Source organism: Eutrema salsugineum, unplaced genomic scaffold (assembly GCF_000478725.1).
Source record: "Eutrema salsugineum unplaced genomic scaffold, Eutsalg1_0 scaffold_22, whole genome shotgun sequence".
In the NCBI taxonomy this organism is placed as follows: Eukaryota; Viridiplantae; Streptophyta; class Magnoliopsida; order Brassicales; family Brassicaceae; genus Eutrema; species Eutrema salsugineum.
The window spans coordinates 14,894-38,261 of record NW_006256812.1 but is presented as its reverse complement, the minus strand read 5'-3'; the positions used below and the strand labels follow the sequence as shown (position 1 = coordinate 38,261).

At 39.7% G+C, this 23,368-nt stretch overlaps 5 protein-coding genes across 7 annotated transcripts; 2 read left to right on the top strand and 3 right to left on the bottom strand.

The window, feature by feature from the left end:
* Positions 1-229: 229 nt before the first annotated feature.
* LOC18015794 lies at positions 230-1,993 on the bottom strand. Its single transcript, XM_006397427.1, has one exon. The coding sequence runs from the start codon at positions 1,991-1,993 to the stop codon at positions 230-232; it is 1,764 nt and encodes a 587-aa protein (XP_006397490.1).
* A 1,723-nt stretch (positions 1,994-3,716) lies between these two features.
* LOC18015787 (CMP-sialic acid transporter 2) lies at positions 3,717-8,435 on the top strand. 2 transcript variants are annotated; one of them, XR_002899355.1, is made up of 15 exons: positions 3,717-4,004; positions 4,330-4,542; positions 4,710-4,826; positions 5,191-5,247; positions 5,560-5,637; positions 5,883-5,987; positions 6,125-6,247; positions 6,415-6,492; positions 6,993-7,062; positions 7,182-7,289; positions 7,368-7,501; positions 7,609-7,688; positions 7,836-7,881; positions 7,980-8,106; positions 8,303-8,435. XR_002899355.1 is itself a non-coding variant. In XM_006397426.2 (14 exons), the coding sequence occupies exons 2-14, from the start codon at positions 4,369-4,371 to the stop codon at positions 8,028-8,030; spliced, it is 1,221 nt and encodes a 406-aa protein (XP_006397489.1). In that variant the 5' UTR covers positions 3,717-4,004; positions 4,330-4,368; the 3' UTR covers positions 8,031-8,281. The 2 variants fall into 2 exon arrangements, 1 of the variants encoding a protein (XP_006397489.1); XM_006397426.2 differs by lacking the exon at positions 8,303-8,435 and having other exon boundaries at positions 7,980-8,281.
* LOC18015786 lies at positions 8,359-10,436 on the top strand. The gene is made up of 6 exons (XM_006397425.2): positions 8,359-9,131; positions 9,340-9,395; positions 9,502-9,611; positions 9,701-9,860; positions 9,985-10,077; positions 10,174-10,436. Exons 1-6 carry the CDS (start codon positions 8,384-8,386, stop codon positions 10,318-10,320), a joined length of 1,314 nt encoding a protein of 437 aa, XP_006397488.1. The 5' UTR covers positions 8,359-8,383; the 3' UTR covers positions 10,321-10,436.
* A 65-nt stretch (positions 10,437-10,501) lies between these two features.
* Positions 10,502-13,079, bottom strand: LOC18015785 (PTI1-like tyrosine-protein kinase 3). The gene is made up of 7 exons (XM_006397424.2): positions 12,960-13,079; positions 12,427-12,613; positions 11,776-12,153; positions 11,426-11,699; positions 11,202-11,334; positions 11,021-11,107; positions 10,502-10,921 (listed from the first exon to the last, which is right to left on the bottom strand). Exons 1-7 carry the CDS (start codon positions 12,990-12,992, stop codon positions 10,787-10,789), a joined length of 1,227 nt encoding a protein of 408 aa, XP_006397487.1. The 5' UTR covers positions 12,993-13,079; the 3' UTR covers positions 10,502-10,786.
* Positions 13,080-20,053: 6,974 nt separating this feature from the next.
* Positions 20,054-23,138, bottom strand: LOC18015784 (plant UBX domain-containing protein 11). Of its 2 annotated transcripts, none has more exons than XM_006397423.2 (10): positions 23,036-23,138; positions 22,848-22,952; positions 22,657-22,709; positions 22,466-22,547; positions 22,022-22,087; positions 21,865-21,932; positions 21,522-21,740; positions 20,939-21,440; positions 20,539-20,805; positions 20,054-20,450 (listed from the first exon to the last, which is right to left on the bottom strand). In XM_006397423.2, the coding sequence occupies exons 2-10, from the start codon at positions 22,942-22,944 to the stop codon at positions 20,203-20,205; spliced, it is 1,602 nt and encodes a 533-aa protein (XP_006397486.1). In that variant the 5' UTR covers positions 22,945-22,952; positions 23,036-23,138; the 3' UTR covers positions 20,054-20,202. The 2 variants fall into 2 exon arrangements, with proteins under 2 accessions (XP_006397486.1, XP_024010863.1); XM_024155095.1 differs by having other exon boundaries at positions 23,080-23,132.
* Between the last annotated feature and the right edge of the window lie 230 nt (positions 23,139-23,368).

The window sequence follows — 23,368 nt, the reverse complement described above, 5'->3', positions numbered from 1 at the left end:
AAAAACAATTTAATTTAATTTTCATTTGAAATTCTGAAAAAGCTCTTAATTTTGTGATTCGCTTTATTCAACTCTTCGGCTTGGTTCAGTTTGGTTATGTTGGTTTTCTCAATTTAGTCGATTTTGATTGGTTCCATTTTGGTATTTCTCCAACTTTCTATTGATAATTACTCCGAACCGAATTTTGGTTATGAAATTATGTAAAATGAAGTAAAAACTAGTCTCTTGTTCATAGAAAAAGCGTGAACTTGTTGAGCCTATGCCTAAGAGCCTCGATTGTGTTATGTATCCTGTTGTTTTCTCTGCTTCTCACTTCCAGAGACGCCTCACGTAACTTCTGAATCCCTAGACCCAATTTTGCAATCGAAGGAGCAGAAGGAAGAGACACAGCTGCACATTTGATCCTCTTTTCATAGCAGAGCAATCCCGCACAAGCTCCAAGACTGGCTCCAAACGTCGCCAACGGTAAGGCGCCAATAGGTTTTTCTCCTCTTTTCCGCATTATCTCTGAGAATGCAGCTCCCATGGCAGAGAAGCTCGTCTTTTCAGCAGAAAATATAATACTCTGTGTTACTGCTCCGATCAAATATGCTTTCAACAAAGACGTTGTTTTGGCTCTAGAACTAGGAAAAACCGGGGCCGTTACTTGTGAGGAGGGATACGCCATTTTGGTAAACGCAAATGACATTGCCTTATGAGTACTCTGTGTCAAGAATAGGTTCGATGGAGCTGGGGCTTTCAAAGTTAGAATCTTGAAGAAAGGAGAAGCAGAAATGGCCTTGGATAGTGATAAAGCACCTGCTCCCACCGGTTTATTACCAGATAACAGTCGTTTTAGCTTTGAATCACAATCGTCAGACATATCTTTGACTTCTTGAGGAACACAAGTTCTCCAGTGTCTCCTAAGACCTGCGAGGTTACATGCATCTACTACTGCTACTATCTTCTTAAACTTTTTAGCCTGACTACGAAGATGATCTGCCATAAGTGCATAAGCTTTGTCCGTACAAGAGAGCTGCGAAAACTGAACTTGGTGGGTTCGGCTTGACCATCCTAGGTTTAGCCGACCAGCATTGTTCAAACCAATCCTTATACCTTCAACTGCAATCTGGAAATAGTAAACATCAGAAATAACCTCTGGATCCATGAATTCTCCTCTGTTTACATCACACAACATCTTTCTGGCACTGGCTAGAGCTTTCTTAATGCATTTTTGACCCTTATATATGTCATGAAGATGAACAAGTAAGCAATAAATTGATTCAGCAAATGGTGGAACCACATCAGTATCGGACAGTACTATCTCATTGGACACTACTTCATTGGCAAGGCATCTTGATGTGATATGCGATGGTAGCAATTTAGGCATATGTGCATCATTGGCTATCAGAAACCTTATCGAGTTTGGAAAATATGCAGAGCCATAATCTTGTGGTATGAGACATTTAGCTAGACCTTGCATAACAAAAGGAGATTCAAGTACTAGAAACGATGAACCAACCTCCTCAGCCATTCTTTTGGCAGCCAGTAGATGCCCTTTAACACTTGTTCCAAAAATCTCCCTCAAAACCAAGTTCCCTGCAACAATTTTGTAATGTTCTTCGTTAACCTTGTCTACAAAACACTGTTTAACAACTTTAAAAACTGACGTTGGGATATAATCAGTTGAGCTATCTCCTAATAACACACTCTCATCAACCAGAGCTTCTCCAAATCCTGAGTTGTTTAGTTGAGCCACTACTGCATCAGGGCGGATTTCCCGTATAAGACACTCGGCATCAGTGACAGATCTCTGAGATAGATTCTGAGCAGAAAGTATGTAAATAGTTGAATCATGCTCAGGGACTCTGATTGCAAACACAAAGTTCTTTGTACTCTCAGGCACTGAAAGTCTGCTAACAAGCTCCCTTGATTCCCTCATGTCACTGATGCTTTCAGGTATTGAAAAGGGCCAAATATTTCGCAGGCTATCCAGAAAACCAAATTTCACCATTATCCAATTCGTCTCCAAAGACAGAGAATTTCAAACCCTAGTAAAACGAACTCTGTTCTGAGACGTACCCTCCACGGCAAGCGAATGAATCCGAGCTGAGCCCTAAACTTCAATTCAATTCAATCGAGCCGCGCGTAAATAAAGAAATCGATCGTAATCCTACACAGAGAGTCGAATTAGTGGGAAGAAACTTCTCCTCCAACAACAGATTTAAGGACGCTACCGAATTTAATTATTTGATCCTTTCGGTTTAATATTTCTCTCCCCATTCGCTTATTACGTCAAAGCGGCTTGGTTCGGGTTGGTTGGTTTAATTTTCTTAATTCATAGTATGAACCCGTATATGAATCTGATTTTTATTTTCTTTGGTTCAATTCTGGATAAACCTAATTACGTTTACAATGGTAATCAGATTAATTAATATTCTATTGATGAAAATATTGCTATTCGGATATACTCTTCAGCAATATACACATATACGGGTTGGACCCCGGATGACGGTTCAAATACACTAAAGTTTTGTTTGGTTTGATTTTCATATAATTAATATATTATACTGTGAATATCATATAAATAATCAATCTTATTATATCTTTCAAAACAACAAGGAATCCTAAACCGATATCCAAACCAATCTTTTAGACTTACAACTTTGAAAAGCCGGATATCATGTTAGTAAGAATATGAGTCACAAAAGTTATTCGCTTTGGACATACTAAATTTGGTTTTGGTTCGGTTGCGATTTATTTTATTTGATATAAAAAATACTCCCTATGTAGGTTGAAAAAAACGTGACCAAATTTGCAATGCTCTCGTTAATTTTATTCATTAACAATTTTAACAAAAAGAAAACTTCATTTACAATTTTATAGGCTATCATTTATAAAGTGTGAAGAGTGAATAGATTCGTGGTGTATTTTGTTCTAAATTGTGTCTACAACAACAGGTCTCCAAGGAAGTGCATGCAAATTGCGTGTATCTTATTTTTAGGGAAAGAAATATAGATGGTGCCGTAGATGCCTGCCACACATTTTTAGGCTATTCTCCTTCATTCATCACAAAAGAATAAGGCTTTTAATTCTCATGTGAATTAGTTAATGGTCAAGGCATGTTTTAAGCTTGATTGGACCGTAATTTTGTTTTGTTTTTTTTTTTTTTTGTTTTCTCTCAGGCCACGACATGGGGCACCGCATAATTTCTGAATCACAATTATGAAGATCCCAGTGCATAAAATGAATGCAATAATCTTCTAGTCCTTAATTAATTAGGAACTCCTATAATTAGATATTTCCTACAACAACAACAATATCAATTAATGCTCGTGTTTATGTTAATGTAAGTTAAAAAGAATACTTTAAACGAAATTACGAACAATCATTAATTAAAGACGTACAAACAAAAACAAGTTTTTTGCTTTAATACTATACTCCAAATCCAATAGAGAAAAAAACTAACAAGTCCAAGCGAAAGAAACATTTGACCAAAAAGCCAAAACTTGGATACAATAGTTACGGGAACTCTCACCACCCTCCTCACCGATTCAAAGCCGACACGTCACCCTCACTAAAGCTTCATAGCCACTCATACTCAAATCTTATTGGTCTGTCACAGTCACCATGTGTCAGCATGAGAAATAGACAGAAATCAAATTAACTCTCTTTTTTTGGTTATTTAATATTTTTCGGCTGTTTTGTTTTTATTTTAACTCCAAAGAAACGCAATAAAACGGTGTTGTGAAATCAAAGCAAAAACAAAGGGACGTGCGAGAGAATAAGAGCGCACTTCAATCGACCGACGGATTCATCTTCTTCTTCTTCATCTTCGCATCTTGTGAAGCTGAAGCTCGAGGAGAGTTCTAGATCCTATTGAATTTCTGTAATTTAGATCCCACATATACGACAAGGAAGATTGGAGAGAGAGTATCGAAATCCTTCTGGATCTACGCGGTTTAGGCGGGAGGAGGTTTGGGCTGGGGAATGCGCTGTTGAGCTGATCTTATAGGTCCATTGAGGTTAGTTTGATCGATCTGGTTCTGATTGTTTTTTCTCGGAGTTTGATTTCTGTGCGTAAAAAATGTGATTTTGCAATGGCGCCACAAGTTATGCTTGATTCTGCTCTCAGCTTACATTCTCTTCTTCTTCCTTCTTATTGGGTTTTGAGATCTACGTTCGTTTCATTATCTTTGTAAATTGTGGTTTTATGGTTATTAAGATCTGATCGTGGGATTTTCACTTGGGTATACAAAAACCACTCTTTGGCGTCGCTCTTCCTACTTCTCATTTGTGAAATGTTTAAATTGAGTTTCTTTAATCGTGATTGCTTCTATTGTTTTTCAGGTTTAGCTTAGTCTAGAATTGACAAGTTGGGAAAGGCCGATGAAGAACGGGATGGCTGAGTGCAGCGTATGTCGTTCAAGGTTGGTTTCTCCCAGTAGCAAAGCTATAGCGAGGGCTTATGAATATGACAACCACAAGATTAGAGTATCCTCAAAACAACGAGCCCTCAATGTCTTTTTGGTAGTCGGTGACTGCATGCTAGTTGGCCTTCAGGTAAAATCATTTTAGAAACGAATTGGCTAAAACACTGGAGATTTTATCATATCACTGTTGATTCATGTACAATCGTAGTAAGTTGTTGTTTTGATTCCAATTCGTCATTTTTTTTTTTTTTGGATAAAATTTCATTTAAAAATTGCGTTTTTTTAATGCCATTACAGCCTGTCTTAGTGTACATGTCTAAAGTGGATGGAAAGTTCAACTTCAGTCCTATTAGCGTCAATTTCTTGACAGAAATCGCAAAAGTTATATTTGCGATTGTCATGCTTCTGATCCAGGTACGTTTCTGAATTGTTGACTTTAGTTCTTGCCAAATACCAATTATATGTGTGGATCATTTAAATTTCTTTCTTGCATCTAGAACTAGTTGGTAGATGTTTCTTCTGCACTAGAACATGAAAGCAATTTCTGAGGTTTTTGAAGAGGGTTAAATTCATATTCCTTTGCTCTTATGTAACTATATCATAGGCGTGCTTTGGTTGATTAACTGGTAACGGAATGCGATGGGGTTCATATTCATTTTCTTGTGCATACAGACAGTTTCTTGGTTTTCTCTTATTGCTTCTTTCACGCGTGTCTCGTTTTTCGGTAGGAAAAGTGGCCGCCCTTTTAACACTCATGTTTTTTGTGGTAATATTGTAGGCCAGGCACCAAAAAGTTGGAGAGAAGCCTCTACTGTCTTTTTCCACATTTGTGCAGGTAGCTCTTCGTGGCAATTAAGAATTTGGGAAGTACTGTAAATGATTCTATACTAGGATTGTGGTATGGCATAGTCTCAAATTTAAAGTCAGTTTTGTGGGCTCTCAGTGTCTAATAAGCTTGGTGTATGTTAGACATCTGGTGGTCAAAGCATGATAGTTTGAAATGTAGATGATATGTGACCACTAGACTTATCTGATGCTATACCTTTTTTTTCCGTAAATTGTTTCCTTCTTTAAAACTCACAACTTCTGAGTTCATTGTTTCCCATTTATAGTGCAAGTTGCAGTAACACGAGTCTTTGTTTCGCAGGCAGCTCGGAACAATGTGCTTCTAGCTGTTCCAGCAGGGTTGTATGCCATTAATAACTATCTTAAGTTTACAATGCAGGTATGTCTGCTTCTTATTTAAATACGTGTGTATTCTTTGGTCTACTTGAGCTGCAGAAATTGAATTTCATTGAATAATTGTCTAAGTTGTTTTATGTTTTACGCTTTCTGGCGTCATTTGCTGCTTTGAATTAATAAGAACTTAGCAATGGTTTCACCTATTTATCTAGCCTTCTCGGCTACTGTTTGGTTTTATCTTTCTTCTGTTTTAGTTTCACCCAGTAATTCACTTTTCTTCTGTGCCAGTTATATTTCAATCCTGCTACTGTAAAGATGCTCAGCAATCTAAAGGTTCTGGTGATTGCTGTACTTCTGAAGATGATAATGAAGCGACGATTTTCCATCATACAGGTCAGGTTCAATTATTCTGGGTTACTGTATGTGTGATTTTTTTTGGTTTCATGCATTGTTATGGACGTTTCTGTTTTGAGCTTGCTTACCTTCAACTCTAAACGGGATTAAATATGTTTGATTTTTTTTTGTTGTAGTGGGAAGCACTTGCTCTGTTGTTGATAGGAATTAGTGTAAATCAGCTGCGTTCTCTTCCTGAAGGTTCTACTACTATGGCTGTCCCAATTGCTACGGGTGCATACATCTGTACCTTTATCTTTGTAAGTTACATTTTTTGGTGCTTATATTTGCTTTTCTTGGACATTTAGTATGGAGGTGATTCTATTCACATAATTTGTTGTAATTCATACCATTGCTCACCCGTTATTGCATCAAAGAAAAAGTTGTAATATCGAGTAAGAGGCTTACTGAGCCCTTCAACTTGCAGGTTACTGTCCCATCTTTGGCATCTGTCTACAACGAGTACGCTCTTAAGAGCCAGTATGACACAAGCATTTATCTTCAGGTTAGTTACTCCTGATACATAGTTTTTCCATATAGCATCAGAGAAATGAGATGCTTCTAGTAAAATTGGAAGGCTTGTGGTGACCGTTGCTTGTAACCGTTTTTAAAGGCTTAAAGCCATTTGATTCGATTATGTTAATTAACTGTGAGGTATATCGCTGGAAGGGTCATGACAATCGGAGCTTGTCTATCTCAGTAGCCATTTCTATTAGAAAAACAGAATTCTTGGCCTGGGTTGTTTAATTCTTTTTCAGAATAGTCTAGTTTGCTGTGTTTACGTTGTGGGCCATTTACTGTTCTGAACATAAATTTTGGCACGTGTTGTTGAACTTGCTCTCTTCTAAGGTCTAGTCGGTGCTCTTAGCAATGTGGTTTCTCATCTTAGGGTTCACCGCTCATATGTCAAATTCTAAGACCATGGTTTTCTCCTGCGTCTTCCTCTTCTTTTGTTTTTGTTTGTTTATGTGTTCTGAATGTAAAACAATAATTTCCCTGGTGCAGAACTTGTTTCTCTATGGTTATGGTGCAATATTCAACTTCCTCGGAATCCTAGGAACTGTTTTATATAAAGGTATGGGTAATCTTAACACGGCAGAGAAAAATGTGATACATGTTGAAGCAAATTAAATGCCAGAAAAGCTTCTTGAAATCCTGTAGACGCATTGCTAACAACTTCGCCATTGTCGACAGGTCCTGGCAGTTTTGATATCCTACAAGGACATTCTAGGGCTACCGTATTTCTAATACTGAACAATGCAGCACAAGGGATTCTATCCTCCTTTTTCTTCAAATATGCAGGTAAAAAAAATGAGAAAAAACCTTGCAGTGATATATTTACATGGATATTTAGTTTTCTTCATTTTTGTATATTCTCAGATACAATCTTGAAGAAATATTCATCTACGGTTGCCACAATATTTACTGGCATAGCATCTGCAGCGCTGTTTGGACATGTATTAACCATGAATTTTCTTCTGGGGATTTCTATAGTTTTCATTTCAATGCATCAGGTAATCCATACAAACCGCTCCCGGGTGTATCAATTAACTTACGTAATGGCACCTCTCTCTTTTTCTTTTACATCTCTAATGTTTTTTCTGACTCATAATATATGCAGTTCTTTTCACCCCTCGCAAAAGCAAATGATGAGCAACAAAACGGAAACCTAGAATTAGTTAATGCAAAGGATGGTCATAGGTGTGTTGTTGTTCATTGATGAGATCATTATTTTCTTTATGATGTCATGTCATTGTTATATACTAAACTTGTTCTGAGAAACCAAAAGCGTCATTTGCCCGTATTTGCACCATCTAACTTCTTTTCTTCCTTTGTTAATTCCTCTAGGGCTAAAGACTCGTTCATCAACATGGCAGCGGGAGCAAATGAAGAGGTAAAGAACACACACACACTTACTCATTCCCATCTTCAATCATGTAATTTTCGGACTTAAGCTGATCATATTTTTGTCTTTCTTCTCTGTTTATGCAGGCTAGTCACCGCGTTGATTCAGACGACAAAGAGCCGCTTCTTCCCAGATAACCAGAGGTCCAGAGCCGTGCCCATGTTAAGAAAGAGAGTAACTCTTCCGCCACCTCGCAATTCTTTCAAAGAGTCAGTTAAGTTCGTTAAGAACATCTTTTTAAATCTAAATATGTAATTCTTTTCAGATAGAAAACAAACTAAAACAACTCTTCTTCATAGTTATACAGTATATGTATCTCAAAATTTATCTTCCTCTGTATCCCCATCCTTTTTGCTCTCTAATAACATCACTAATAGAAGCCTTGGAATTTTATCTTCCGAACCGACAGAACCGGTTGGTTCGACCAAACCAGAGCTCTTCAAACTAAGTCCATTCTCTCTCTGTTGTCCACAAAGCGAAACATCACACAATGAACATGACCACCTCGTGTTCTTCTTCTTCTTCTTCTTCTTCTTCTTCTTCTTCCCCGCGACTCTTCGCCACCAAATCTCAAATCTACAAGGCTCCTCTTTTATCCTTCTCGACTCCTAAACGCCGTCGTTCTCGTCCTCGCCGGAACCGCAAATCCAATGGCTCAACCTTCGACCTTAACGACGGCAATGTTCTTACCATCTCTACTTCGTCTTCCGCCGGAGCCGAAGACCAAAGTCTGAGCTTGACCCTAGACGTTCACCGGATTTCAGCTCTAGCTACTTCTCGCTTCCAATTGTTTCTCGATTCCGGCAAAGACGCTTTCTCCGACTTGCAAACTCTAATCGCACTCGACGATAACCGGCGAATCGTCGTCTCGTGCAGGAAATCAACTATGCAGTTCGTCGGAGGTGTGGTTTTGCTTGGATTCGTATTTGGTGTTGCAATTAGAGTTCTGGTGAAATTAGGATCGGCTTTTAAGGGTAATTTCCAGGGCAAACCCAAATTAGTAGTGAGGAGAGACAGGAGTCTTGGTGGGAAGGAAGTGGTTGTAGCTGTCGACAACAGTCGCTCATCTTCAAGCTCCATAGCTCCTGGTCAGGTTTCTCGAAGTAACTCTGTACCCACAAATCTCAAGCTCAGAGCTCAGAATAATTTGCCGAAATGGTGGCCTACTTCATTGCCTAGCCAGAGCTTGGAAGTAGACAGAGAAGACTATCAGAGAGAAGCCAACAAAATCGTTCGAGGTCACTTCTAAACTCCTAAAAGTCCTCTTTTTTTTTGTTTGCTTTTGGTTTTCCGGCAAGCTTTTGCTAAGACAATTTTTTATTTTTCTGTTTTGTTTCAGGTAGAAAGCCTTAAAAGCTGAAAGATTTCATTTTTCAATGGTATTTAGAATTACTTGTGTGTTCATGGTTTCATTCGACAAATGTAACTTATCAATTTAGTTTCCAGCAATCGTGGATAACAGAACCAGCGGAAAGGACATCACGGATAATGATATCATTCAAGTTAGTATTTCTTTACTTTCTTAATCATCACTCGATTGTGTAACTATGTTGAAATTGAGTAGATTACTCTCTCCTTTCTTTTTTGTTGCTATGAAATTATATACAGCTGCGGAGAGTATGTAGGATTTCTGGAGTACAAGTCTCTATTGAGCCAGCAAATACCCGAGATTCCTTTTACAGAACATCTGTTGATTTTGTCCTAAATGCTTGCAGCAGGTGTCTCTCTATTGACCTCTACTTATTAATTACATCTTACTCGTGTGTCTTCTGGTATGGTTCTGAACCTGTTTGAAAACTCTCTGTAGAGCTCCTTGGGACTCTTCTTCTGTCGAGATTTGTAGTGAAGATGCCCGAGAGTTCATCGCTGGCCTTGCTGAGAACATTGGACTTGCAAAGATAGATGCTGCTAGGATGGTTTGTGCAGCTGTTGCTGCACGCACACGTTCATGGTTTCTACAAGCTTGGGTAACTTACTATCCTTCTTCTAGTGTCTACTCGTTACTGCACACTTAGATAGATGATCACTGTATGTGATAGATACAAACACTAAAGAGTACATCTTTCCTGAGCAAACTCCATGTTACTGCAGGCTCTGGAAATACAAGGTAAACAATCTGAATCGGTGGCAGAACTATCGAAAATATGCCTCATTCATCGCATATTTCCTCCCGAGGAGTACTCTGTATGTGCTTTTTCTTGTCAAGTTTTCACCTTTCAGTCTCTACTTCCCTATTCCCATTGTTTTGACAACAAACCTTCCTGTTTATTGATCCATCAGGCTGAGATGGAAATGGTTGCAAGAGGGTTGGAGAAACTCATGAAGCTCGAAGAGCGACAGTCTCTACTGAAAACGTTTGTTGGAATGTGTTGCAGTGAAGAGTCTCAGAGAAGCGCAGCTGAGGCTCTGGGTTTGGTTCACTCGTAGTTAAATTGCTTCTATGCCTATTTTTCAACTTCTCATGAGAATATAAAAACAATTGGGACAACCATTTTGAAACACTATGTCTGATCTCAACTTAACAAAATGATTTTTTAATGAAATGAGACAAGGTTACTGAAACATCTTTATTCTGAGTATAGTGTCCTGACTCTTCGAAGAACAAAAGCTACGAAATAATATATAATTATGATACTGTATAAAGTCATGAATCAGAACAGGTTTGTTATAAGTCTGTGTACATTCCCTCAATCAGCGGTTATGGTAAAAGAACGAAGAAATTTTAGAAGATTACCCATCAACTCAATTTATCTTCATCTACTCAAAGCCAATTCCTACTCACCATCTCTTCCTTGATAACCCATTTACATTCCATTTGTAAATAGAAATAGGAAAAAATAAAACCTTTGAAGCCATGAATTAATTTAATATGCAAGAACCACAAAGAAGAAAATCATATCTGAGGGGTTGGATGAGCAGAAGCTGTTCCTGAAGACCTCAAGAGCGGTTGAAGAGCTTTTACGACAATGCTCATGTTTGGCCTAAACTCTGCTTCGTATTGCACGCACAACGCTGCAACCGCTGCAAGCTACATTTACCATAAAAACGCAAGTTTTAGCTTTTTAAGTCCTGTTTAATGCATTTATACATGTAAATGGTAAATTTTTTTATTTTATACATACTGTACCTTTGCAACTGCTTTGGGAGGGTACTCTCCTTTGAGTTTTGGATCAACACATTGCTTCACCTTGTCTTCACTTAGCCTTGGAGTAGCCTGAATATTTGATTTACAGAGAAACTTGTGAATAGCCAAGAAGATTTGGTAAGCTCAGAAGAGAGTAAAAGATCATATTAAGTAATAAAATTACCCAAGTGACAAGACTTTGTTGACCACGAGGCATCGTATGATCAACCGGTTTTCTCCCGGTTAGAAGCTCCAAAAGCACAACTCCAAAACTGTAAACATCACTCTTTTGGGTCAGCTGTCCTGTCATTGCGTATCTGCAAACCCAAAAATGTAGAGAGTTACATACAATGTTGAAGTTGCTAAGAATCAAGAAAGTTTCGAGCTTTGGATTTTGAAGCAGTTTACTCTGGTGCGTGATAACCAAAAGTCCCCAAAACTCTAGTGGAATGAAGACGAGCAGCCATATCAGGAGCTTGATTAGACAGATTGAAATCGGCGATCTTGGCTTCGAAATCTTCGAAAAGAAGCACATTGCTAGATCGAATATCTCTATGTATAACTGGAGGTTGAACTTTCTCGTGTAAGTATTCCAATCCTTTAGCTGCATCAACTGCAACTCGAACTCGTTGCATCCACTCAAGTGTTGGACCTGGCTGTGCTCCTTGGACTCCCTTTCTCCCTGTTTTATAACATCGGATTTACAGATCAATCTCAATCGTTAGATAGATTGATGTTGAGGAGAAAGCTATTCATACCGTGTAAAATGTCGTGCAAGGATCCCATTGTGGCAAACTCATACGCAAGGACGCGGAGATTTCCTTGGACACAATAACCAAGAAGCTGAACAAAGTTGTCATTCTTCAGCCTTGAGACCTTGGAGACCTGAGTCAAGAACTCGACATTTGTCTCGGGCTCAGATGAGTTATCGAGCTTTTTCACAGCCACGGCCTTTCCATCATTCAAGTTTGCATAGTACACTCTTCCATATGATCCTTCCCCAATTAAGGCCTTTGATCCAAAATTATCAGTCTTTTCTCTGAGCTCATCCAATGACATTGCAGGCACATCAATAGGAGGAGGCTCCTTTAAGACTGAAGGCTTCACAGGAGCTGGTGGTTTCTTATTGTTACGTCCTACACAAGCGAAGCAAATATTTGATATAACATCGATTCCTAATGCAGAAATCTGAGCTTGAATACTACACAATTTCTCATGTTTGGGCTAAGCATCTTTCAGTACAAGCTTGTCAACAAAACAGAGGAAAGAATAACTTGGACAACAGCTACTTAACCTGATGCACAAGCAAAGATACTAAGCATTGAGGATGTAATACAAAAAGAGGGCCAAGAATCTAATTCGATAGGTTACATAAATCACTTAAAGGGCATTTGAACAAAGATTAATACCATAGTCGTGGTGGCGAGTAGGAGGGCTTTTCAATCGGTTATGTTCAGATGAAGGGTAAGATTCTTTTACATGACAAGAACAGCAAAGCCACCTACGCATCTTCCCTCTCTTGCCTATATCAAGATCGTCTACAGATCTCGGTTTATCCAATCGAACAAAGTAGCTGCTCGGTGAACGATCATTCGCCTGAAATTTACATCAACATCTTTCAATCAGCTTCTCTAAAATGTTCAAAAGGAAAACAGAGGACTCTGCCATCAATTTAATAATAGACTAACAACAACAACATTTGCATATCATCATCCGCAAAAACAACAAAGGGTCGAGATAATTCCATCATTGTAGAGATTTCTCAGTGGATCACGAAATGCCCATCAAGATACACCATTCTTAGTTTTGTCAAAAACAGGGAGAATTTAACGATCATCATTGATCGAGATTGATACAAAGTTAGCACCTTTACCAAGACACCCGATTGGAAGGAAAAAAAATTAAGACACTTTGATTTGATCAAGTTTTTCTGCATGCTTACCACTTGACCACGACGATGAAAATCACGATCCATCAAGCACAAAAATGGAAAATGATAAACAAACGATCGACGAGCAATAAACCAGAGAGACGAATCAAAATGAGGCAGAGACGAAGGAGGACGAGGTAGTCGAGAAATGTTGGAATTAGAAAGAAAATAGGATAAGAGAGAGAGGGAAAAGAAAACAGCTAAGAAAAGAAAGAAAACGTCAAAAGGAAGCGACAGAGAGGCATGATCAAGAATAAAACAGACATCCCAAATTTGGCGAATTATATATAATCATAATAAATGGGAAGAAAAGAATGTGAAGAATTACCTTCAAAGTCTCTATCTTTATTTGACGGCAAAAAAAAAAAAAAGTCTCTATCTTTATTTATTCTTCTGATTTGGACAGAGACATACGTGGGAAAATGATTTCTTTCGACTGAAAAAGCTATGAAGAAAGACAGATACGAAAGAGAAAAGGGCGGCTAAGGATTAACAATAATAAAAATTCAAAAAAAAAAAGATAGTATACGTCAGATACATTTTAATTTTTTTCAAGAGGTGTTTAATTTGATTCTTAAACATGTTAATTTTTGGCTGTCACTGTGACTTGTGAATATTCTGTCGAGCTTTTTTGTGGAGCGCTTTTTTAAAAACTTTAATCTGTTCAAAACCAGAAAATTAACAAAAACGATTTTTTAAAAAAAGCTTTTTGTTGTGAAAACTTAGAAACTTTATTAATCACTGGAATGTATATATAGAATACATAGGGAATCTAGGTTAAGTACAATGCCCCTGATGGGCCTAATGGGTCGGTATAAGAGTCCATATATGATATGTGTTATAACACTCCCCCTTGGACGAGTGAACCGGGTCAGCTACTCAATCGGGATCTCGATAATGCGCTGGGGAATGTTGCCTCATTAAAACCTTACCAGGAAAAACCCAATGGGACAAAACCATGGTGAAGGAAAAAGAGTACAACACGCATTACTCCCCCTGATTGTAGCATCACTGCAGATCTCTAAGTCTATACATTCCTATCTGTTTGACGAGCTTCCGGTGTGTTGAAGTAGGCAATGATTTGGTGAAGAGGTCAGCTGAATTCTCACTGGATCGGACCTGCTGAACGCTGAGAGTGCCGTCCTTCTGCCAGTCTGAGGTTGAGAAGAACTTCGGTAGAATGTGCTTCGTCCGATCTCCTTTGATATATCCTTCCTTGAGCTGAGCTATGCATGCCGCGTTGTCTTCATACATCACCGTGGGCTGTGTGTCTTCGTCCATACCACAATCTCTGCGGATGTGCTGAGTCATGGAGCGCAGCCAAACGCATTCCCTACTAGCCTCATGAATGGCTAGGATTTCAGCATGGTTTGATGAAGTGGCAGTGAGTGTCTGCTTCATTGATCTCCAAGAGATGGCTGTTCCTCCATGCGTAAAAACGTAGCCAGTTTGAGACTTGGCAGTGTGCGGATCTGATAGATATCCTGCATCGGCGAAGCCGACTAACCCATCTTTATTTTGGTTAGTATAGAAGAGTCCTAAGTCTTGAGTACCTCGAAGGTATCTTAGGAGATGTTTTATACCGTTCCAGTGCCTCTGAGTTGGAGATGAACTATATCGAGCGAGGAGGTTCACGGCGAAACATATGTCTGGTCTAGTGTGACTAGCCAGGTACATTAACGCTCCTACAGCACTTAGGTATGGCTTTTCAGGACCAAGGATTTCTTCATCATCCTTTTTGGGACCAAGAGGGTCATCACTTAAGCTTCTAACTACCATTGGGCTGGTCAATGGGTGAGCTTGGTCCATATTAAATCGCTTGAGTACCTTTTCGATATAAGCCGATTGATGCACAAGGATTCCTCCTTTGATGTACTCAAGTTGTAATCCCAAACAGTATTTTGTTTTGCCTAGGTCTTTCATTTCGAATTCTGCTTTTAAGCAGTCGACTGTTTGGGAGATCTCACCAGATGTTCCGAGGATGTTTAGATCATCCACGTATACTGCTATGATTACAAATCCTTTGTTTGAGTACTTCTTGATGAAGATGCATGGACTGATGGGGTCATTTTTGTAGCCTTCTTTGATGAGGTAATCGCTGAGGCGGTTGTACCACATACGCCCACTTTGTTTCAGTCCATACAAGGATTTGTTCAGCCTGATGCAGTATTGATCTCGAGATGCATTTTTGTCTTTTAGTTCAATGCCATCTGGGAGTCTCATATATATTTCGTTGTCCAGGGGCCTATAGAGATATGCAGTTACAACATCCATTAACCGCAGATCAAGATTTTCTCTTATGGCCAGACTTATGAGGAATCGGAATGTTGTTGCATCCACCACTGGAGAATAAGTCTCCTCATAATCGATTCCGGGTCTCTGTGAGAATCCTTGTGCTACAAGCCGTGCTTTGTATCGAACGACTTCACCGAGTTCGTTCCTTTTGCGCACAAAGACCCATTTGTGGCCCACTGGCTTGATGTGTGATGGGGTCCGGATGATCGGACCGAACACGTTTCTGAGTTTGAGACTCTTTAACTCCACGTTTATGGCTTCTTTCCATTTTAGCCAATCTGTTCGATGTGTACACTGTGTTATTGACGTGGGTTCTAGATCCTCTTGCGTGAGCGCAACATCAAGTGCTACTTTGTATGCAAAGAGTGCATTTAAGTCGACTTCTTTTCGATTCTATTGTATTCCGGACATATTGTAATTGATGGAGATCTCATTGTTATCTTCTGAACCTGGAGATTCGGCGTCCCGAACTTCCATTGAGGGTTCATTAGATTGAGTCTCAGCCGCGGCTATGTCTGATATTGCAGGAATCCCGGTTTCGGTTATTGCACCTTTCTTTGATTTCCGGGGATTCTTATCTTTGGAACCGAGAGGTCTGCCCCGTTTGAGACGTGGTGCAGACTCTGTAGCAACTTGGGTCTGTCCCGTTGGGACAGCTATTCGTACTGGTGCATTACAAGCTGGGATGTACGATTTGGTTACTTTGGTCGGGTCAGCAAAGGAATCTGGCAATTGATTAGCTAGCTTTTGATAATGAATAATCTTTTGGATCTCTGAATCACATTCTAGAGTCCGAGGATCTTGCCAATTTAATGATGTTTGATTCCATGAAAGATCTTTGACCAGCTTGTTTGTCTCACCACCTAAAGAGGGATATATCGATTCATCGAATTGGCAATCCGCATATCTGGCCTTGAAGAGATCTCCAGTGGTTGGCTCGAGATATCTTATGATGGTGGGAGAGTCAAAACCAACATATATTCCCATCCTTCTTTGAGGTCCCATTTTGGTTCGATGTGGTGGAGCAATGGGTACATATACTGAACATCCAAATGTTTTGAGATGGGAGATGTCTGGCTCATGACCCGAGAGTAGTTGGGATGGGGAATATTTGTGTTCACTAGATGGCCGGATGCGTATGAGTTCAGCAGCATGTAATACTGCATGTCCCCATGCTGAGGCCGGGAGCTTTGATCTCATGAGTAATGGTCAGGCTATCCATTGAATGCGTTTAATGAATGATTCAGCCAATCCATTTTGAGTATGGACATGTGCTACAGGATGTTCCACGGTTACTCCCATGGCCATACAGTAGTCATTAAACGCTTGTGAGGTAAATTCACCAGCATTGTCAAGGCAGATAGTCTTTAGTGGGAAGTCAGGGATATGGGCCCGCAATTTTATGATTTGGGCCAAGAACCTAGCGAAGGCTTGGTTCCGAGAGGACAAGAGACAAACATATGACCAACGGGTCGATGCGTCTATAAGGACCATGAAGTACCGGAATGGTCCGGAAGATGGATGTATATGTCCACAGATATCGCCCTGGATTCTTTCTAGGAAATGAAGTGTTTGTTTAGAGATTTTAACTGGTGAAGGCCGAGTGATCAATTTGCCTTGAGAACAAGCTGTGCACATGAGGTGTTGAGGATAAGCTCGGTTTTCTTTGAGGGTATGCCCTTGAGAGTTTTGAATTTGTTTACGCATCATATTTGCACCGAGATGACCGAGCCGGTCGTGCCAAATAGTATAATCAGTAAACCGGGCTTTGAGAGTGGTATTAGCTTCAATCATACTGACTTTAGCATGGTAAAGTCCAGTAGAGAGCGCGGGTATGGTTTCGAGGATTTGTTTATGGCCGTCTACGGTTTTAGTGACTAGGAGGGATTCTTTGTTCCCTTGACCTTGGGTTTCTATGTGGAAACCATTCTGTCTTATATCCTTGAAGCTCAGAAGATTTCTCTTCGAACTAGGAGAATATAGAGCATCTGGTATTTCAAGTTGTGTGCCATTTGATAGCAACACATAGGCATGGCCATATCCTTCGATAAGGTTTGAGGGACCCGCGATGGTGCTAATATTTGCGGTTTGATAGGTTAGGTTTATGAAGTAACTTTTGTTTCTTAAGAAAGTGTGGCTGGATCCACTATCTACGACTATGGTTTCCATTTGCTGGTGTGCTTTATTATGAATAGAAGATAGAATTCAGTATTGAGGAATTCAGAAAATGTGATAAATCATAAAGTAAAGCAGTGTCTGAGAATAAAGGCAAATGGAAAAAAAAATGAAACAAATCCCAAAATTAAAAATATAAAGAACAAAATCAAATTGTATCAGAGTTTCAGATGATTGAATTAATCGAGGAGATCAGCTGTTTCATAGTCCATGGGGTCGGTCTGCTCGTTTGTGGTGTTCTCATCATCAAGGAGGTCGTCACCTTCCAGGTTAGCAGCATCGACTGGCTGAGTCATGTTGGCTTCAGCAGGAGCTTTTCCGTATTTCTGGTATAGATCGCAGTGGATCTTGGGGGTGCGACATTGCTTTGTTGGGTGGTTGAACATCCCACATCTGGTACAAGCAGAGTGATCGGGGTTGGTGTGGCGGGTCGGCTTGGTGATGCCTCGACCACGACCAGGACCATAACTGAGGTTAGGTCGGTTGCCACGACCATGTCCGCGTCCACGTCTTCCACGTCCATGTCCTCGCCATTACCACGTCCATTACCACGTCCACGGCGGTGATCTGAGGATCTATCGGGTTGAACATGGTAGGACTCTTGACGAGAAGCTGGGACAGGAGCCGATCCCGGGGGCCTCATAGCGCTGTTCCTCATAAGCAGCTGGTTATTCTTCTCAGCGAGGAGAAGACAGGACAACAAGTCTTCGTACAATGTGTGTTTCATTGCACGGTATTGTTGTTGGAGCACAACATTCTCTGTGCTGAATGTGGATAATGTTTTCTCGAGGAGATCATTATCTGTCACATCCTCGCCACAGAGTTTCCGGATGGCAACAATACGAAAGAGTTCGTTGTTGTAATCATCTACGGATTTGTAGTCCTGGAAACGAAGGTTCTTCCAGTCGAAATCTGCCTGAGGCAACTGGACCATTTTCTGATGGTCATATCGCTTTTTCAGCGCTTGCCACAATTCAAGTGGATTCTCAAGAGTGAGATATTGCTGCTTAAGGCTCGGGGCCAGATGATGGCGTATGTGACATATCGCCTGAGACTGTCCCTTACGGGATGCGGTGTTACCGTCGGTAATACACGCATCGAGTTCTTTCGATGCGAGGAACAAGCGCATGTCTAGGGCCCACTCGAGGTAGTTATCCTCGGAGACGTGAAGGGCCTCGAATTCACATTTCTGAATGTTTGACATCTGAAACATGAGATTGATTTTGTTAGGGATTGTTTTGAGAAAATTTTGAATGCTGATGATGAAACTTTCTATTTTGAGAATATTTCTATTTTAGGAAAGTTTCTAAATTTGGAAAGTTTCTAATTTGGGTAATTTTCTAAATGAGGAAAGTTTCTATGTCGGGAAAATTTCTATATGAGGAAAGTTTTTATATGAGGAAACTTTCTATTAGAGGGAACTTTCTCGGAAATAGTAAATTTTAAAGGGTATGGTTTTAGTTACCCCGAACATGATGTCGGTTTAATAGCTGTGATTTAATCGGTTAAAGCCGAATATAATTTCGGTTAATGAGAACCAGGTTTAGCCGGTTTTAGGCGGTTTAGGAGGAACCCTAGGGGAGCCGAATATGATTAGGGTTTTATCTAGGGTTTTAACGGTTTGGAAAACATATTTTGGATGTGATTTCGAGATCTATAGGATCTGTGGTCGATGGTTTTAATAATTTCATAAGGACAACAAAGAAATCACGTGAAAAGGACTAGGGTTTAAGCATTATGACTTACGATTTTGAAGATTACAAAATCGTGAATCAAGCTTAGGATTTAGGGTTGATTTTCTTAGTTTATTCAATCAAGTGTTTTAAGCAAGAGAATCAACAATCAAATAAGCTGCAACAAGCTTATTAAACATGAAGAAAATCGAATAGGTTTATGCCATAAACATGGCCAAAAACGGTTGTTAGGTTTTTGTAGATTAGAGTTTTATAAAACGAGTTTAAAACCTTTGAACATGCATAAACTTGTAATTTAAACAATCAATCAACAAGTTATCAATCAATCATCAGAGTATCAAACACTTTCAATCAATTAGAGATCGATTTTTTTTTTTTTTTTTATAGGGTTTTGAAGTGTTTAAACAACAGGTTCTATGGCTCTCAGTTTTAGAAGATACCTTTTCCACCTTTGGATTTCTGACAGGCTAATGAAACTGGGAGCTAATAAACCTCAGTTAGCCGCTACAAATTCCAAGGATTGATCACCAAAACTGGAGAAGCTGCTGGTTGAAGAAGGAAAAACTCGGATCTGGTTTTTTTTTTTCGGTTGATCGTCGTGTACTGTAAGTGTGCGTGAGGGCGCGTCCGACGTTGGATCGACAAACGGTTTTCACCAGTAGATTCGTCTCGTCGAGGGCTTCGATTTGATATGTAGATCGTCTTATGGTTCCTCACGGTTTGGAAGATATGCGTCTTTTAAGTTTCGACTTGCTTTTAGGGTTTTGGTGGTGGCCGGATTTATTAGGGTTTTTCGCTCAGAGAGTCTTATCGTGCTGATAACGTGTTGTAAAAACTTAGAAACTTTATTAATCACTGGAATGTATATATAGAGTACATAGAGAATCTAGGTTAAGTACAATGCCCTGATGGGCCTAATGGGCCGGTATAAGAGTCCATATATGATATGTGTTATAACACTTTTAATTATCTTAGATTATTCAGCTTTTAGGTTTTAAATTGTATACGAGCAAAAGATAAGGAAACAATTGATAGAAAAACATGTAATGTTTCTGCTACTACTTTCAAACAGATTTTAGCTTCTCTCATTTTCATCGCCTATCATTACTGTCTCCGCCGCTTCCACCGCCATACTGTGTGGAGTTTCCGTTCCAAAAGGCATTTCCATCACCAAACGGAGCGTCTTCTTCATCGTGTTTCAGCGTATGAATGTTACTTCCAGTCCTAGATGTGGTTGGTCTCCTGTTCCTAACGTTGCCCCTACCTTCTGATGGATCATGAAACGTGGAGCCCATTTGCGCTGGATTGTTCCTCAGCTCCGTATTCGACGCAACTGGTACTAGAGACGGACGAAAAAACAAAAAAGGTGAATCAGTTAAGCAATTACATGACTCTGTCAATAAGAAAGGATTTTATGAGCTGCTCACCGTACTCCCCCATACTCCTTCGAGGTTCTGGACCAGAGTTTGATGCATTTGCATTACCGCCGCCAAAATATGAAAATGGGTTTGCATAAGACATCAGTCTTCTAACATAAGCAAAGTAACCACCATTGTTAAGGTTTTCAGGGTCTGTGTTGTTGTTAGACTCCGAGTAAGATGGCCCTCTTTGATAAACGGTTGCTCTTCTACGCGGAACCACTACAAGTGCTTGTCTACCGAACAAACCCAACTCGGATAGAGACTTCTCAAGATCTGCAGAGATCGAGAGTAATGGAGTTACATATAAAGCAGAACATGATATTCGATTAGGACGACGGTATGTTCAAGCTTAAATGTTCTTTAAAAAACGTTTACATATACTGAATTCATTGGAGAATTAACGTACCTTGGTCACTATACACCTTACGGGGATAAGGGATCGCAAGATCATAAGCACCAAGTCCGATTGTTTGGTTACTGTTCACATAGTCCTTGACCATCCTCAATATACTTGTCACAGAAAACTTCTCCTGAAGGCTACTACCATCAGGCAGCCGAATGTTTAAATGAACATCAGATGATTTTTTGTAACTTTCTCCGTCATCTTCCTCTCCTCCTTCATCCTTTGGCTTTATGGCCTCTTTTGTACCAACAGATTTTGCTAAATTAGTGTCCCTTCCAATAACACCTGAACCACTTTCCTGTTTCCTTTTTCTATCGGTAGAAGATCGAACGCTGGATGTATTATCATTTGGTCTTGAAGCTGCAGGACGAATTGGTTCCTTTTCTGCCTGAACATGTGAAGAAGTCTCTCCACGTTCAACAGTGCCCTTAGTGTCTTCAACAGAAGATGCTGGCTGATTACCGTCATTATCACACGAAATAGTGGGTTCAGCAGATTTGTTTCCCTGTTTTAGAAGAAGATTGAACCATGTAAGCACAACATCAAAGTAAAGTACTGCGAAAATGATTTCAGCTCCAGGGACAACCTTAACTACAGCTGTGCCATCATTGTTTTCTTTTGTTGATGCGGATGTCTCCGTTGACTTTCTCTCTGAGGGTTGAACACTAGAGGCCGCTGATGGAGATGCAACCGCTGCATCTAAAGAACCGCCTTCAGAAGGCAAGACAACATTAGAAGCACTAGAATCAGGTTGCTCTGAGTTCTGTGATGCAAGTGCTGCTGAAAGGATACTTGCAGTTGTTTCCTGAAAATGAGAAATGCCTAAGGCATTAGTAAGCAAACAAAATAAAACCCATAAAACGAAAATGTAATACAAGGATAAACAACATCATAAGTAAGTGTGAGAGAGAGAAGCAGCTACCACGTACCTGGATATGAAGTCCCACCCACGCCTTTTCTAAACTGGATGCGAGGTCTTCAGCAGCAATAAATCCTTCTGCAAAAATAAAAGGGAAAAAAATCAATCTTGAGCATGTTCGCTTGGCTATAATGAATTTCTCAGTCAGAAAATACATATGGTCTTACCATTTTTCCAAACTTGTGTACCACTGAATCCAATGGCAGCTATACAAGGAACAGATGAATATGGGTCTAGAAACTGATGTAAGGATCTTTCTTGTTCCCAAATTGTTGCCTCAAGAAAATCAACAGAAAAAACTTGCATTACACACGCACGCAGCTGTATAGTCCTAGAGATAACACAGGAAATGAGCCAAGGTGATTTCACCAAAAGATTTCAAATTGACTAAGGTCCACTCTTCTTAAACTAATTTGAACTCTACCACAGAGGTACATAATCCTACAAAACATTACTTCTTCCGGCTGGTAGGATATGTTCATATTGCAAACCTACTAACCAGATTCTATAGAACGCCTGCTAAAACGCCGCATTTACTATACAATCCAGAGGAACAGCTCTTTATAACTAGATGAGAATTCTTAACTTCTCTCATAAAAAAGAAAGGATACATATTGCAGAGAAGTTTGTGGCATCAACACTTGCAGCTTGGATATGCAATAAAATGCAATACTTGGACAGCGACTCTGCCACCTGTAACAGGTAACAACATCAGACAAATGTTATGAATGAACAATGAACTTGGATTGCAATTTCGATGTAACTAACTGAGAATGCAAAGTATATAACAAGAGAAACCTACCGATGCCTCAGCCCATGTCAATTTGTTCAACTTATCTGACTCCTCATCATCTCCTAAAAGTTGGAAGCAAATCCATTTCAGTATTAGCCGATCAAGTTTCGAGATCGAAATCACAGTATGATATGACCCACTCATGATCGGATTTCAACAAGAATTACCGAAAAAGAAAAAAAGGAAAATCCAAAATTTACCAGAGATGTAGACAACGAAAAGCTTCTTCTGCCCTTTGGCCTCAAATATGGCTTCTGGAATAGAACCCTTGAATGTAAGAGATGACAGAGCTTCCATCTATCAATCTAAGAATCCAAATAAGCACACTCAATCAGAGACATTGAATCGTAAATTCAGTGAAATAAACAACGAATTCCAAAAACCCTACCTAGATATGATCAACCCAGAAACCGAAGAAGATACACAAATCACCTGCTCGAATGAAATCCGAACTACCCCCACTGTAAGCAAGAGAAAATTCGCAACACAACGACGAATAAAAGAAGAGCAGAGGAGAAAACGAAGCTACGAGTCTAACGTGAGATTAGACGCCGTTAGGACTCTCCAGTCGGCAAGTCTTCCCTCCACACAACAAACGACCAAACGGCGCCGTCACGATATCGTCGTTAAGTGTTTACTATTGCTAAATTTAACTGAGGTCCTTATTTTCTTCAATACATCCTAATATTCCTCTTAGTATTTATATTGTCTAATTTGAACC

What these genes read in the sequence shown, in the direction of transcription:
- LOC18015794 (XM_006397427.1), bottom strand. Translation starts at nt 1,993, where the DNA reads ATGGTGAAATTTGGTTTTCTGGATAGCCTGCGAAATATTTGGCCCTTT.
- LOC18015787 (XM_006397426.2), top strand. Translation starts at nt 4,369, where the DNA reads ATGAAGAACGGGATGGCTGAGTGCAGCGTATGTCGTTCAAGGTTGGTT. An exon ending in GCATGCTAGTTGGCCTTCAG is followed by an intron (nt 4,543 to 4,709) that starts GTAAAATCATTT and finishes ATGCCATTACAG; the next exon opens with CCTGTCTTAGTGTACATGTC. An exon ending in ACATCTGTACCTTTATCTTT is followed by an intron (nt 6,248 to 6,414) that starts GTAAGTTACATT and finishes TTCAACTTGCAG; the next exon opens with GTTACTGTCCCATCTTTGGC.
- LOC18015786 (XM_006397425.2), top strand. Translation starts at nt 8,384, where the DNA reads ATGAACATGACCACCTCGTGTTCTTCTTCTTCTTCTTCTTCTTCTTCT. An exon ending in CGGATAATGATATCATTCAA is followed by an intron (nt 9,396 to 9,501) that starts GTTAGTATTTCT and finishes AATTATATACAG; the next exon opens with CTGCGGAGAGTATGTAGGAT. An exon ending in TTCCTCCCGAGGAGTACTCT is followed by an intron (nt 10,078 to 10,173) that starts GTATGTGCTTTT and finishes TTGATCCATCAG; the next exon opens with GCTGAGATGGAAATGGTTGC.
- LOC18015785 (XM_006397424.2), bottom strand. Translation starts at nt 12,992, where the DNA reads ATGGATCGTGATTTTCATCGTCGTGGTCAAGTG. An exon ending in TACTCGCCACCACGACTATG is followed by an intron (nt 12,154 to 12,426) that starts GTATTAATCTTT and finishes TCGCTTGTGTAG; the next exon opens with GACGTAACAATAAGAAACCA. An exon ending in CTTGCACGACATTTTACACG is followed by an intron (nt 11,700 to 11,775) that starts GTATGAATAGCT and finishes GTTATAAAACAG; the next exon opens with GGAGAAAGGGAGTCCAAGGA.
- LOC18015784 (XM_006397423.2), bottom strand. Translation starts at nt 22,944, where the DNA reads ATGGAAGCTCTGTCATCTCTTACATTCAAGGGTTCTATTCCAGAAGCC. An exon ending in TGACATGGGCTGAGGCATCG is followed by an intron (nt 22,548 to 22,656) that starts GTAGGTTTCTCT and finishes TACCTGTTACAG; the next exon opens with GTGGCAGAGTCGCTGTCCAA. An exon ending in GGGTGGGACTTCATATCCAG is followed by an intron (nt 21,741 to 21,864) that starts GTACGTGGTAGC and finishes TCTCATTTTCAG; the next exon opens with GAAACAACTGCAAGTATCCT.